The 16,048-nt window shown below is 45.6% G+C and overlaps 1 protein-coding gene across 3 annotated transcripts in view; it reads right to left on the bottom strand.

Annotated features, from left to right (window-relative positions):
* Positions 1-16,048, bottom strand: part of PC (pyruvate carboxylase) — a 252,297-nt gene that overhangs the window by 118,411 nt on the left and 117,838 nt on the right. For all 3 annotated transcript variants that reach the window (XM_033174390.1, XM_033174391.1, XM_033174389.1), the window contains one exon: positions 5,953-6,115. In XM_033174390.1, coding sequence (XP_033030281.1) covers positions 5,953-6,115 — 163 coding nt within the window. The remainder of the gene's footprint in view (positions 1-5,952; positions 6,116-16,048) is intronic.

Raw genomic sequence — 16,048 nt, 5'->3', positions numbered from 1 at the left:
ATATTAGCGAAATGTAACTTGGTACATTTCCCCCTCATTTGGCATACCTATGGATTCCAAGGGTATCTTATGTCAGGCCCATTTCCATGCATCTTGAAGAGTGCTAAACTTTAGTTCTTTCCCGAATTTGGTCCAATGCGGATGAGTTGCCAAGCAGCTTGTGAGCTGTGGCTAGTCACTGAGCTAAATAGACTGGCGGTCTGACTCTGTATAAGGAAGCTTTCTTTATTTCTATGTCCAGCTCTTGGGTGCCTAGTGCAAAGTAAATATTGACTAGTTTAGGTACAGGTGGTGCTCACAAAGAGCATAAGAATAGCGTGCTGGATCAGGGCAACGACCCATCCAGTCAGGCATCCTGTTCCCACAGTGGCCAACCAGTTGCTCATTGTGGGAAACTCACAAGCAGGACCCAAGCTCCCCTCCTGCAGCTTCCAGTAACTGGTATTCCAAAGTTCCAGTTACAGGTAGGTAGCTGTGTTAGTCTGCCATAGTCAAAACAAAATAAAAAATTTCTTCCAGTAGCACCTTAGAGACCAACTAAGTTTGTTCTTGGTATGAGCTTTCGTGTGCATGCACACTTCTTCAGATACACACGAAAGCTCATACCAAGAACAAACTTAGTTGGTCTCTAAGGTGCTACTGGAATAATTTTTTTTAATTTTTTATTTTGTTTTGGTATTCCAAAGAATTTCTGCCTCTGCCTGTGGAGGCACAGCAGAGCCATTTTGGCTAGTTGCCATTGATTGACGCATTCTCAGTGAATTTATTCTAATCCTCTTTCTAAACTATCCAAGTTGGTGGGAGGGAGTTCCATAGTTTAACGATGCACTGCATGAAATATGACTTTCTTTTATCTGTCCAGGATCTTCCAACATGCAGCTCCATAAGATGTTAGTCCCAGAGTTATGAGAGAGGGAGACAAACTTTTCTCTGTCAATTTTCTCCACGCCATGCATAACTCCTATCACATGAACACTCGCCTTCTCTCTAAACTAAAAAGTCCCCAGCGCTGCAATCATTCCTCCTGGGGGAGTCGCTTCATCCCCTTGGTCATTTTGGCTTCCTCTTTTCCTGAATCTTTTCCAACTCTACAACATCCTTCTTGAGGTGAGGCGACCAGAACGGTACACAGTATTCCAAATGCGGTCACAGCTCAGAGGGGAAAGTGCTTTTCTCGCAGGGGCTAATTGCTAGCTAAATGGAGGATACCTATGCTGGCAATTGGCAAATTGATTAGGCGCAAAATAAGGCATCAGAAAACATCCAGAGCTCTTGCTCCTTCCAGATAATGAAGGCCACTTTGTTTCCTATTAATGAGGACGGCTAGTGCATGCCGAAGTTTGCTTCGTCCGCCCGCTGCATGAGCCTGCGCTCTGCCAATGGAGCCGAGGAGTTAAGGGGGAATGCCCTGAGAGTGGTCGCCTGGGTAACACCCTTGCCATGGAGCTTTGCTAGTTAAATTTGATTGGCAAGAACAGTTCGCACCATTAAGGAAAGGAGACATGGAATTCTGAGGACCAGCTGCCATGCTGGGCAATTGAAATTAAAAGACTGACAGCCAAGTAGAATGGGGGAGGGGGAGAACCCACTCTTATGAACCGCAGGAGCCCCTTGAGGATTTAAAACCAAGAAAGTTAAACAGTCGGGATGGAAATGGAAGCAGATGATCTGCAAATGTGCACACACACACATGCACGCTCCACATTAGAACATCCCACTGAGGATCAATTAACTCCTCAAACCACCGCAAATAAGGCTGACATCCTGCAGACAGCAGATGAGATAATAAATAAATTATATTCACTGTTATGCACGTTGTCTGGGCTGCATTCCTCCAAACAGCAAGGAAAGTCTGAGTGTTTGTGGGGGTTGGGAAGGGAGAAATCACGAAAAAGGAAAAAAATAAAGAAATCCGTAAAAAAGAAAAAAAAAATCTCTGCACATAGAGAACTGTGTTGAGAGATGCCATACGTCAGGGGTAGAGCTGCTTTACATAGGAATGTAAGAAGAGGCTGCTGGATCAGGCAAATGGCCCATTTACTCTACAATCCTGCTCTTAAAGTGGCCACCCAGATGTCTCAATAGGAAACTCACAAGCAGGATTCGAGCGTAAGAGAGCAAGCACTCTTTCCCCCCTGTAGTTTCAAGCTGTGGGGGTAGAACAGAGCCATCATGGATAGGAGCCACCCAGAGCCCCCTCCTCCAGGAATTTGTCCAATCCTCTTTTAAAGCCATCCAAGCTGGTGGCCATCTCTGCCTCTTGTGGGGGTTCTATAGTTTGGCTATGCTCTGCGTGAACAAGTCCTTTCTTTTATCTGTCCTGCATGTTCACAAGTTCTAGCATTATGATAAAAGAGGCAGGAAAAACTTTTCTCTATCCATGCTGGGCATAATTCTGTAAACTTTGATCATGTCACATCTTACTCGTCCTTTCTCTGAACTAAAAAGTCCCAAATGCTGTAACCTTTCTTCATAGTGAGTCATTCCTCGAGTTGACGAGGCTCATTTGACAGTAACAAGAAACAAGAGCCTTCGTTATCATTTGTCCGGTCCTGGGGAACTCTCCGCCAATAGAGATTCAGCAGGTGAGTTCAGTTTCAACTTTTAAACGCTGCCTGCTGAAAACTCTTCCATTCCACCAGGTCTATGTAGGCGATTAAGAATACATCCTTCCACAATGGTTAACTGATGCCTGTTTTTAACCTTTTAATAGTTTTTATTGTAATACAAAACATCTGGGAGCTACCACATTGGTGAAGCCTGTTCTATATATGGCAGCCTCTGGAACCCATGCTCTGTTCCTTCCCCTCCACCCTTTAAAGACCAAATCATTATGATTCTGCTTCATAGGCAGCTTTCTCAGAATCGCTGCTTCATTCCAAGGTGCCTTGCCTTCTTTCTCTACAATTTCTCCATTTTAAAATGTTTGAATGGCTTCCCTCTGTGCATCTGAAGTGTCATGGGAGTGTTGTATAAAGTGCATTTATGATATATTAAAAGCACTCTCAGCCACTGCTGGAAAGTTCTGGAGGGGGGGTGATTCATTTTCAATATCAAGGACGCAGTATATCAATTCTGAAAACAAAACAAAACACACCTTGGTACAGTCTGGGATCTTTTTTCTTTTTGGTAAGCAATGAATTTAATGAAGTTTTGATCTAATTCCACTCTTCTACGGCTGCCTTTGCTAATAAGTTGGGCAAGATTTCAGCAGAAAGAACAGATGGGACAATTTCTGTCATTTGGCATCCCCAAGGCCTTGGGGTTTTGACTGCTAAATTTGGATACTCGGTTCTCATTTCTGTAATAGCTTTTTGCAATGTTCCCAGGGAGAGGTATATCAAAGCCCGTTAATGCAAATATGTGCTTCCACTTTCTTAGAATGCTTCCAAACAACCTCCCTTGTTACAACAAGAAATGGCAAGTAGTTTTGCTCACAAGAATATCTCCAGGTGTGGAACCTGGAAATGGGTGTCGCTAGAGGGAATGTATGAGCAGCTCAGCTGGATCAGAATAAAGTTTAGTCCGGCATCCTGCTTCTCACAGCAGCCCAGGTCTTGAATGCCAATAAAGCCATCATAACTAGCAGCTACTATCCTCCACACCTTAAAGGTAGAGGAAGAGGGTATCCCTAGCATGGAATTTGCCTTATTCACAGCTACCAAAAAACATTTTTCCTGCTTTGCCAATATCCTTTATTAACTGGACACAGTGTTCCAGGTGAGGTAGAACAGGGTGATGCTATTACTTCCTGCAATCTGGACACTAAATTTGTGTTGACGCAACCCTAGAATAAAACTAGCCTTTTTGCACGACAGCGCTGACTCCAGCTTAGACAGTGGTCTATTAAAACCACTATAGCTATTTCACATGTACCAGCTGTTAAGCCAGAAGTCTCTCATATGTGCATCTGATTCTCGTTACCCACTGGGACATTTGCCAGTCTCCAATCTCACAACACTTCACCCCTTCTCCAATGATTGAATCTGCTTCATCAGATGCATGTAGTGCAATCCTGAGTTGATTGTATAATGGCATAATCTTTAATACAGTACAACGTCTGTTAGTCTTTAAGGTGCTGTAAGGCTCTTTGTTGTTTTTACCACCAACAAACTAAAATGGCTACTTCTCTGGAAATTCTTTTCCATGATAGCATCTAGTGCAGGGCTGGGAAGGTTTATCAGATATACTTTGCTTTTAACTGGAATCCCAAGATATACCAACCAGAGCCAGGGGTGAAAAGAGTGCGGATAGAATTAAAGAAGAGCCCATTCCGAGACCGGGAAATTGTTTTTCAGCAGCAAAACTGAAACTGAGTTCACCATCCTTTCACACAAAAGTCCACTCTGGATTACCGTAACTATCAAGTTTAGGTTGGAGGAAAAGTCATTTTGGTGTCAAGTTTTTAAATAACTAGGAAGCAGGAAAGCAAAAACCCTTCTGCAAATCACCTAGAGATCTATCAATAGATACCAGTCTATCTCTTTGCCCACTTATGGTCAAGTAGACAAACACAAAACAAAACAAAACAAACAAAAATGGATGGAGCCAGTGATTCATTTTGTCATGAGTTCAATGCACACATGCAAATGGTAGCCAATGAAATGTAGTGGGAGGTGGGGAAATCTGTAATGTTTTGACATCATCATTTACTTGGTGTTGCAGGGAGAAAAAGTGGGATGCCCACATTCAGTGATAGCCCCAGTCTCTGGAAAATCTCATTTCAGTCCAACTCCACACATGCAGCAAAGAGAGGAGTTTGACTGCTATAATCTATTGAGGTACTGAATGGTATTTCCCTCCAATACTGCTGCTCATGGCACACACAGACACACAGCAATCATGGAATGATGCATTTCAATGGCAGGCAAACAAGTGAAAGCATGAAAGTGGAAAGGAAAATGGCAGAACAGCCTGCTGATCTTGGAGACGTCTTTGGGGAGCCTGCGTTTGTCCACAGTCAGCTTTCCGGGTCATGTGGCCAGCATGACTAAACCGCTTCTGGCACAATAGAACACTGTGACAGAAACCAGAGCACACAGAAAATGCCATTTACCTTCCTGTCGCAGCGGTAACTCTTTATCTACTCGTGCTGGTATGCTTTCAAACTGCTAGGTTGGCAGAAGCTGGGAAAGAGCAACAGGAGCTCACCCTATCATGCGGATTCGAACCGCCGAACTTCTGATCAGCAAGCCCAAGAGGCTCAGTGGTTTAGATCACAGTGCCACCCGCGTCTCTTGTTAGGTATAACACACATACACACAACATGAACATATAATATCTAGACTAGGATTCACGGACCTCGCACCCTGCAGGTGTTTCAGACTAAAACAGCCATCAGCCCAACAAGCATGGCTACGGCAAAGGTTGGTGAAAGCTGTTCTACAGCTACAGATCAGTGTTGACAATGACCATGGAAAAATGTGTCCACCAGTTTGAAGCTGGTAGCAACCAAGACATTTCACGTAGATTCCTACTGATTTGGAATAGACCATGTAGCCTCTCATAGGCAAACTAATTAATCTTCCATCCATGCTTACTGAGGTGGAGATTGCCATTTCAACAGAACACAGTTCTGTTCTGGTTCTCCCCCCCCCCTTTACTGTCAATGTGGATCTTTAGGGATGTTTGTCTTGATTTTCTAACCCTCCTTTTTTTTTTTGATGATTTACACTCAAGCAGATTCCTGCTTGCATTCCCATTTAAGATTTCCAGCGTAAACAGGACGTCACTGAGATACTTCTTCAAACAGACTTACTGATATTCCAGCTTCCCCAGACAGCACACAAGCCTACACAAACCAGGAACCCACCCAAAGTTACAATCCAGTGGGTGGTAGGAGAGAACCATTCCATAGATCATAGGAAATGGTTGGCCCAGGGGTCAAAAATATTAGAAGCAGAAGGATTTGAGGGGGGGGGTATGGAAGCCAGCAGCAGGAGCTCATCCTACCTCAATTCGGCCTGTGTCAGGCTGGAAACCACGGGAAGGGTCCTCGGTGGTCACTCGGCACTGAATGGCACATCCATTGATCCGCACGTTGTCCTGTTTGAGGCCCAGGTCAGGAAGGCTCTTCCCCTCAGAGATGTGGATTTGGGCATGGACGAGGTCCACACTGAAAAGGGAGGGAAGGAGAGAGTCAGAGTGTGTGAAGCTTGGCGTAATTCCTTAGGCATTTTGTGTCTTGTGCAGATATTTATTTACCTATTACATTTATACCCCACCTTATTGTCATACGCGTGGAGGAAAAACTTAAACACGTTGCAGAGTTCAGCAGAGTTCCCAAAAATAGACCAGAGGCAATATTTCATCCAGCAGAGCTTTTACTTGTGCTGAAGGCAAATAAGTCTGTTGCAACTAGATTTCTTATGGACTGTGCCAATCCTGATTGTATTGGATTTGGTGACCATTATGCTCATTTGCCTTCAGCATGAGTAAAAGCTCTGCTGGATGAAGTACAATTGCCTCTAGTCTATTTTTGGGAACTCTGCAACGTGTTTAAGTTTTCCCTCCACATGTATGTCACTTATATCCTCCAAAGAGCTCAAGGTGGTGTACATAGTATCCTCCATTTTATCCTTGCAACAACCCCTGTGAAGTCGGCTAGGCTGAGAGGCAGTGACTGGTCAGAAGTCCCCCAGCGAGCTCCGTGGCCAAGTGAGACTAGAATCCTAGTCTCCCAGTTCTAACCACTGCACCACACTCTCTTTCAGGACAGACCTTTTTGCGTCTGCCTCATGGCTCTGCCTTTGCCAGAGCTCCTTTCATCACCTTTTGTGAAGAGATATCTTTGGGGCTGAGGGACTGTTTTTGTGGTGCACAATCAAGAAGGAAGGCAGCGCCATTCCACCCTCGACCCTCCAGATCTTCCCTGTCTCTGGTCAGCTTGGCACTAGTCTTTTTCTCTGCAGGGAAAATATCCTGTTTTGGCTTCTTGATCAGTCTCGTTGTAGTTGTTTTGTTAGCTTTTGGCCTCTTTTACCTCTCCTCTTTTCCTTGTTTGCTTGTCTCGTCATCCCCCTCCCCCTTTCCCCTTCATTCGTGATTCTGTACATTGAACAGGAATTGGCTTCATTGGTTAATCACAATGATGCTATTGAGGAATATAAGTCCATAACACCCGCTGAGCGCCGACTAATTCTCCAGCATACTCGAAGATGAAGAAACCTTAATCTGTTTTGGTCAATTTGAGTTAACCCATTATTCGTTGAAAGATAAAGATCGTGAAAATTGACTGTATCTTTGTATATGTCTGGTTATATCACCTGAGCAAACATTTGGTATTCTGTGTTTCATTTCTTAAGTTAACATGGTTCGTTATGTAGAAAAATAAATTTAGTTAAGTTTTAGTTTCTTTAGTCTGGGGATTTTTTTTAAAAGTCTTTTATGGCTGAGTTCACCTTTAAAACAAAACAAAACAAAACAAAACTCCCTTGGTGCCCACCCTAACCAAATGTGCTGTGCTGATTGGATATTGGTTATGCCCCTTGTTGGGGGTCTCCCACCTCCAATTTTCTGTGAAGGAGAAGGCTATTGATGACTAATAGCCCCGAGGGCTATGCTCTACATCCATGGTCCCAGCCAGTAACGCTTCTGAATGCGAGTTGCTGGAAACAACAGGAGGGAAGAGGGCTCTTGTATGCAGGTCTTGGGCCATTGGCCTGATCCAGCAGACTCTTGCCATATTCTTATGTTCTTAAGGGCATGCAGGGACAGAGAAAGATTCAAGTTTTGCGTGTACTGAAAAATCGAGTGTTTTTCCCACCCCCACCCCCAGTCTCCTTTCCTGACAGGGGGCAGGCATCCAGAAATATCATCCAGATGTCCCAACTCCCTGGGTCCTCTTCTGAACCCGTAACCATCCTCCTTGCATCCTGAAAGAGTACATTTCCCCCCACCCCAAAGTGGCCTCAATCTGTCTTTGGCAAATGGAACTGCCTGTCGCCGGCAGCCAAGAGGCAGGGCAGCCAGCCAGTGCATTCACAGGCAACCTCCAAATGGTGCCCTGGAGTTCGCAAAGAGGAGTTGGGATACAGGGTTCTGGGGTTTTATGTGCATACCTTAATATATCTCCCTCCTTAAAAACAGGCCGACAATTCCTTCCTTCCTTCAGTCCCACCACCAAAGCATTTGTCTGATGATCTTTTTAAAAAAATCTGCTTGCCATTTCATTGTTGCTATTAAAGCAGTGGCTGCCTGGTCAGAAAATGGGCCAAACAGCTGGGATTGCTAGCGGTCGATCCTTCCGAGCCAGTGGGGGGCAGAGGAGTTCCTAAGCACATTCCTGCAGCTCCATTTTGTAGCAACTGGAGCTTCAAGGCAACCTCTCAGGGCAGCCTCATATACAGCGCACCACAGCAGTCCAGTGTGGCTGTTAATGGACGCATGTTTCCTTAAGGTGAGATTTGGCTTAGGGCTGCAGCTGAAGAATCGGCCCAAGCTGGTAAAAAAAAACTACTGCAATCCACTCCTTGTGGGGCTGCCCTTGAAGACAACTTGGAAACTTCAACTGAGCCAAAATGCAACAGCTAAATTGCTAGCTGGGGTTCTGTTTAGATCTCATATACCGTATTTTTCGCTCCATAGGACGCTCCGGACCATAGGGCGCACCTCATTTTTAGAGGAGGAAACAAGGAAAAAATATTTTTCTGGTTTTCCTCCTCTAAAAGCCCTGTTTTGTTTTGTTTTTTGTTTTGTTTTTCAGGATCAGCTAAAAGTTTTGCAGCTTTTTTGCAAAGGGAAAAGCCCTGGGGTTTGGGGGTTTTTTTTTGGGAGGATCAGCTAAAGGTTTTGCTGCTGTTTTTGCAAAGGCAAAAGGCCTTTTTTGAGAATCAGCTAAAAGTTTTGCAGCTTTTTTTGCAAAGGGAAAAGCCCTGGGGTTTGGGGGTTGTTGTTTTTTGGAGGATCAGCTAAAGGTTTTGCTGCTGTTTTTGCAAAGGCAAAAGGCCTTTTTTGAGGATCAGCTAAAGGTTTTGCAGCTTTTTTTGCAAAGGCAAAAGCCCTGGGGTTTGGGTTTGTTTTTTTTGGAGGATCAGCTAAAGGTTTTGCTGCTGTTTTTGCAAAGGCAAAAGGCCTTTTTTGAGGATCAGCTAAAGGTTTTGCAGCTTTTTTTGCAAAGGGGGAAAAGCAAAGCTCCTTTTGCAAAGGGGGAAAAGCAAAGAGGAAAAGCCCCATTTTTATGGGGTTTAACTCACATTTCTGAAAAATCTTGAGGAAAGGGAGCCATTTCTACTGTTTCCAGACAGATAATCTAATCAGCCAGTCACATGTCCTGGGGAAACAAACAACCTCCCTCTGCAGCACATTCAACAAAGGAGGGCGGGGCTGAAAGGGAGCGGGGACTCTTATCTCTCTCCCGATCTCTTGCTGATCAGCTGCTGAGCGGGTCCTTTCAACACTCCCTTTTCTCTTTGTAAAATAAAAAGCACAATCTGCTTTTGGCCCCTGGGCAATTCAGCTCCAGGGACCACCATTCGCTCCATAAGACGCACAGGTATTTCCCCTTACTTTTTAGGAGGAAAAAAGTGCGTCTTATGGAGCAAAAAATACGGTAATCCTTGTTTTAAAAGAGCTGCACTGGTTGCCTGTTTGTTTCCAGGCCCAATTCAAGGTGCTCATGTTAGTGTTGAAAGACCCCAAATACCTGAAAGACTGCCTCCAGGCTCTTCTTAAGTTCTCACGACCAACCTTACAACCAGCTTTGCTGCCTTCCCTGGGGGTTCCAGCACTGGATCGGAACCCAACACGGAGGCCCTAAGTTGCAGATTGTGCTCCCCTCCAAGGCTGCACCAATGCTGCAAAATTTTCTTAGGCTGGTCAATATGCACCTTTTTGCTCAGGCTTATGAAAGGGTGAGGTGAGGGTTTTGATCGATTCGCTCTCTTGACTGTATCATATTGCTTTGCTGCTGCTTATGTTTCATTGCAATTCCATTGTAGGTTTACTTGTATTTTTATATTGCATAACTCCCCCTGGGTGAAGGGCAGGTAATAAATCTCACTATTAAACAAAATAAAAATTGAACACAAATATCCACAGTGCACCTTTCTCACAAAGGCTTCCAAACTCTCCTGTCTTAACCAGGGTTTACCATTATTATTGTTGTTGTTGTTGTTACTGCTGCTGCTGCTACTACTACTCTTCAAAATTTGTAGCCCACCTTTCTATTCAAGGTAGCTTACAGTCCAAAAAAGAAATCAGTGGACAATGAAAGAAAGCAGCAACAATTCTGATTGAAAGAGACTACTAGAATATATGCAGCAGTAAAGGTGAAGTTGTTCTGGATATTGGGGATCACAGCTGAAAAGTCCTTGCCTCAAGGAACCTACATTTATGACAGTGGAGGTGGGTGGGGAACCCAGAGCTGAGCCTCAGAAGTGGAGCCAAGCTGCTGGGCTTGTTTGTATGGGAGAAAGAGCTTCCTGAGATGGTCTGTTCCCAGGCTGGGGGCTAGGGGGCAGAGAGGTTTTTACCATTTGTCTGAGGGTGTACTTAAGATCAGGTTTCTGCACAGCAAAGATACTCAAGTACAGTGGTACCTCGGGTTACATATGCTTCAGGTTACATACTCCGCTAACCCAGAAATAGTACCTCAGGTTAAGAACTTTGCTTCAGGATGAGAACAGAAATTGTGCTCCAGTGGCCTGGCAGCGGGAGGCCCCATTAGCTAAAGTGGTGCTTCAGGTTAAGAACAGTTTCAGGTTAAGAACGGACCTCCAGAACGAATTAAGTTCTTAACCCGAGGTACCACTGTAATGTAAGACCACTGCTGGTTCAATCCAACTGTAAGTCCATCCCTCAAGCAACATCAGAAAGACTTCCCAATTAAAGCTGGCTTTAATTATGCATCTTCTCAGTCACTGAGGATCGATAATTGTTGCTGGCCTCCTTACAACAATGTCCATTAAGAAGCCATAATGGCTGTACATCACATTCTACACACAAACAAATGATGCTGTTGTGAGATGCTCCCCCACCACCACCCTCGGGGGGGGGGGGGGGAATACCAGAACCAGAGTTGAAGCAGGATGAGGCTCAGCAAGGCTCCAGCTTTGAAGAATCCAAGAAATCAACCTTGGCCAACCTAATGAGCTCTGGATTTGTGGACTGCTACTCCCATCAGCCCCAGCCAGCACAGCCATTTGGACTCCATAACTAACAGAAGCAAGCATATGCAAATCGGCTCTATTGGCTTAATTTATGCAATGCGGCCTATGGCTAATTTGGTACAGGAGCCCCCTTTTTTAGCAAAAAAAATAATAATACACATGAAGCTCCCCATAAGAGTTTGTGACACAGATTTGTTGGGCTCCACTGAGGCAGCTCTCATTTCAGCCGCAGCTACTAAACATGGCCTTAGTGAGGCAGCCGAGTTCTGAGTGCCAGATGGGGGAGCAGAAGAGGGATGGGCTGCTTCTGGGTCTCCTGGATGTTTCTGGGAGGGTGCTCACTGTGGTGGAAAATGAGATACTGGACTGGATGCACCCACATTGCTCTGACCCAGCAGCAGGTCTGCTCTTAAATGAGAAGGGATGCAAATTCCCAGCCAATACTCCAAGCATGCCTTTGATTGCTCCCGGACAGCCTCTTTATTGAGTATTCACAGCGAGGAATCCAGACAACATTTGCATTCTGATTCTGGGAAGTTCTGCTGTTGCCACTTCCCTTACCACAAAAGGTCTGGGTAGTGGCAACAGCAGAACCTCCCTGTTCAGGATCAGAATCCCTCTTGATAGCCTGACACGGACATAACACTAAGGCGTGGTTTATGAAAGCAATGGTTTATTTGAGGCTCCAAATTGTGCCCAATGGCCTAAATATGGGGTTTGCTTGCTGCAATCTGAAGCCACAATCTGAAGCCAAGGTTTCGTTATTGGCTTTCAGGCCTTGGTTGGTTTTAACTATAGCTTGATGATATGAGCAGCCTTCCTTAACCATGTTTTGTTTGGCCAGCCCACTTTAGCTGCTTGCTAAGCTACAAAGACATGAGGCGAGGACAGAGGGGAAACAAACCAAACTTTGGAGAAACAAGGCATATCCCTGCCATTGCTGGTATATCAGCGGCATCACTTTATTTTTCTGATATGCAGATGAGCAGAGTCACCTTACCCACCTGTGCCATAGGTGCTCTGAGCATTGCACAAAGTGAAAAATATTTACACAATAGTTGACGCACAACAAACGTGTGAGTCCCTTTGTCAACTACAATGGAAAATTACAGAAGTTGCAAGGATTTTAAAAAAACAGGCTTGCCCTTTTAAAACCTGTTTGTCTAGCAGTTGTTTTGCTTTTACTGGCAGCCCGAGGTGACGCATGTTAGGATTTTTGCAGAACTTTGCTCTTGCGGCTAGAACAGAACACAGACCAAAGAGATGCCAGCTTCAACCTTTGCTACAGACGCACTTTAACCGGTGACCAGAGCAAAGGTTATGATCGTTACTCCCAAAGCCAAACCTTGGCAAGTTCTCTAACGCCATCAGCATCTGCAGGGCACCACATTGGCCACCTCCATATATAAAAGCACCATGTGCTTCACAGGCACCGTGATATTTTGGCGCCTATTGAGAGAAAAGAGTGCAGCTATAAAAAGGAGCAGTTTGTGAAAAGCAGGAGGCACAGGCAAACTGCTGCCAAGACAGGCGTGATGTAGCAGAAGCTTTTCGGTCTCTCTCACACCCTCTCGCATCACGCTGCCACTTGCTTCTGCCCTTGGTTCAAGGCTCTTCGGCAGAGCTAGACAGAGGAGACTGAAAGTGAGAGAGCGGGTCCTGCAGTGTGGGTGGGCACGTTTGCTCGCTGGGGTGCCTCCCTCAAGGATGGGCTCCTCTCATCAAAGCAGCCAATCGGAACATCTATTGTGAGCGCTGACACGTCCCTGACCTTTTCAGATTAATCTCAAGCAGAGAGAGAGTGTGTGTTAATTACATGAAACAGGCAGGCAGTGCGGCTGTTCATGGCCTGGAGAAGTTTTAAATATTCTTATATAGGGTTGCCACTGCCACCATCAAGTGCCTCGAGGATGCACTGGATTCTGGCTGCTGAGACCCAGGCTCCAAACCCTGCTCTGCCATGAGCTCCCTCTCTCCCTCTCTCATTGCTCTGATAACAACAACATATGCTGCCCATCTGACTGGCTTGCCAACAAAATATTAAAAAGACAATAAAAGATCAACCATTAAAATTCACACGTTATGCCATGCCAAAGTTCAGTAAACCATGACTGAGGGCTTATCCACACTTCCTCTGGTTCCACTGTTTCCCCTTGGGGAAAACCGCTCTTCAGTGCTCAATCGGAGCAAATGGCAATTCGGGTTTTATCTGGATTTATGTTTGCTCCGATTTAGCACTGAAGAGGTTTTTCCCTGGGAGCAGGGCAAGGGGGAAACCGCTCGGACCCATGCCCAGAAAGTGTGGGTCAAGTGGAAAACTGCTCAGCCCCGTGCTTTCAAGGCACAGGGCAAGTGGAATTGTGGACAAGACCTTAGTGTGGACAAGCCCCCCCTCAAGCATTTTCGCCTGGCTGGTGGCCTGAAAGCTATCAGGTTTGAAAGCTAGTTGGAAGAAGATGCCGACCCAGCGTGCAATACCTATAAACACAGTGAATTAAGGGATCATTCGGAAGCAGATTGGAATTAAAAAAGATAATAATGCCATTACACAACTCTATAGTGTGAACGCACTTGAAACCTGGGCACAGATCTGGTCACCACACCTCAAAAAGGATATTGCAGAGGTTCTGATAAAGGCTGACCAAAATGGTCCAAGGAGATGGAGCAGGAAAGGTTACAATACATGGGGCTATTTTAGTCTAGATAAAAAGATGTGAAATATAGGGTATGAGTGTGAGAGAGATAACTGTATAAAATTATGCATGGTATGCAGAGAGAGATAGGTTTTCCTGCCTCTGACATAATACTAGGTCCCAGCTGAACTTTGTACGGTTCAGGACAAACAAAAGAAACGTCTTCTTCATCTAGCACAAATTGTGCGACTTGCGCCTGCATGAGGCAGTGACGGCCATAAACTTGGACAGCTTCAAAAGGGGGGGGCAAATACATGGAGGCTATGGCTATCTCGGGTCAGAAGCAGGATGCCTCAGAAATCTGTTTGCTGGGATACATGAACTGGGAAAGTGATGGTGGCCTTCTGTCCTACACAGATGCATCAGGCTAGCCACTGCGAGAACAGGTTGCTGGCTGATGGGAGTTGTAGTCCAAAACCTCTGAAAGGCACCAAGTTGGCAAAGGCTGTTTCAGTTTCCCCACCCCCTCTCTCAAACACACTTTACAAATCATCAAATAACAGGAAAACAAGAACCACCTCTATCTCTCCCCAGGAGATGAGATTACATAACACCTTGTCAATTTGAAAGGGATCCTCAATGATCATCCAACCCAACCCTCTGCAAATGCAGGAATCACAGCTGCAGCATCCCTGACAGACGGCCATGCAACTTCTCTTTAAAAAAACTTCAGTGAAGGAGAGCCCACCAGCTTCCGAGAGAGTCCATTCCACCATCCAATAGTGCTTACGGTCGGAAAGGTCTTCCTAGCACCACAGCAGTAGCTGAAAGTCAGGAACGGAAATACTTCTGCATCCCTTCCCACATTCCATCACTACTACTGAGAAAGAAACTATTTGCAGCCATGCTGTGACTCTCTTCACCCCAGACAACACCCCCCCCCCCCGCAGTGCTGTGAAGCAGCAGCAGCAGCAGCCCAGGGGGGCAATGTGCCATGCCTGCCATGGAAGCCAGGAGCTCTTAGCTAGGGGATACAGAGGATTATACAGGGGGGAAATAACTTAATACCACCCTATAAATCTCTGGCATGCCCACGCACCCAAAGCTGCTTGCAGTTTTTATTAGCTCCCAAAACTAAGGAGTACTGAGAAGGGCAACTAAACCATTCTTCCTAATGCACAGAAACCTGAGAAGTTCAAGATGACTCAACTTGGGAAAGGAGGGAGAGGAGCAGGGAGGATGGGGCAGGATGAGAAGCTGTAGGAGAGGCACTAGAGAGAAATCCCAGCCTAGTAGATAGAGATGTGGGTTTGAACCTTACTCAGCCCTGAAGATCAAGAGGCGATTTTGAACCAGTCACACTTTCTCAACCTAATCTATTCAACAGGGTTGTTGCAAGGCTGAAATGGGTGGAAGGAACCAAGAACACACATATACACACTCAGTGTGAGTGTCAAAGGTCTGCAGCAACAAGGAAATAGAAAAATGGGAAAGGGAGGTAAACTCCACCTCCTCCATGACGTGCATAATTTTATAGACATATCTTGCCCAAGGTGGATACAGAAACGTTTATCTCCCTCTCTCATAAAGCTAGAACTCTTGCACATCCAACGAAGCGGAATGTTGGAAGGTTCAGGACAGATACAAGGAAGGATTATTCATGTGGCACATAGGGAAACTACAGAACTCGCTCCTGCAGGAGGCAGCGGTGGCCACCAACTGGGATGGTTTTAAAAGAGGACTGGACAAATTGATGGCAGAGAAGGCTATCAACAGCTATTAGTTACAATGGCTATGCTCTGCCTCCACAGAAGCCAGTAATGCTTCTGAATGCCAGTTGCTGGAAACCACAGGAGGGGGGAGAGTTGCTGTTGTGCTCAAATTCTGCTTGTGAGTTTCCCGCAGGCATCTGGTTGGCCACTGGCCTGATCCATCAAGTTCTCCTTATGTTCTTAAGGATGGGGCCTGGGGACGGGGCACAGCCTGGGGACAGGGCACAGCCTGAGGAGACTCCCAAGGGCCAGACAGAGAGGCGTGGGTGCCACAGTTGGCTCCAAGGTCTGAGATTCCCTATCCTTGACTTAAAGGGTGAATTTGTTTTTCTGCCATCTAATGAAAAGCTGGGCTTGCTTGTCAAGAGTTTAGCATTGGGGGACAACTTCTGAAATATTGTGATGCCAGCATCCGGGAGTCTAACAATGTCTTGAATCAGCCAGTCTGGAGTAAGAAATCCCCACTTTCGTGAGCTAAGGAGGCCACCAGAGATGCTAACCACATGGAGAGCACCACTCACAGGGATACATCATG

Source organism: Lacerta agilis, chromosome 17, assembly GCF_009819535.1.
Source record: "Lacerta agilis isolate rLacAgi1 chromosome 17, rLacAgi1.pri, whole genome shotgun sequence".
NCBI lineage: Eukaryota > Metazoa > Chordata > Lepidosauria > Squamata > Lacertidae > Lacerta > Lacerta agilis.
This window is presented reverse-complemented; position numbering and strand designations above follow the sequence as displayed.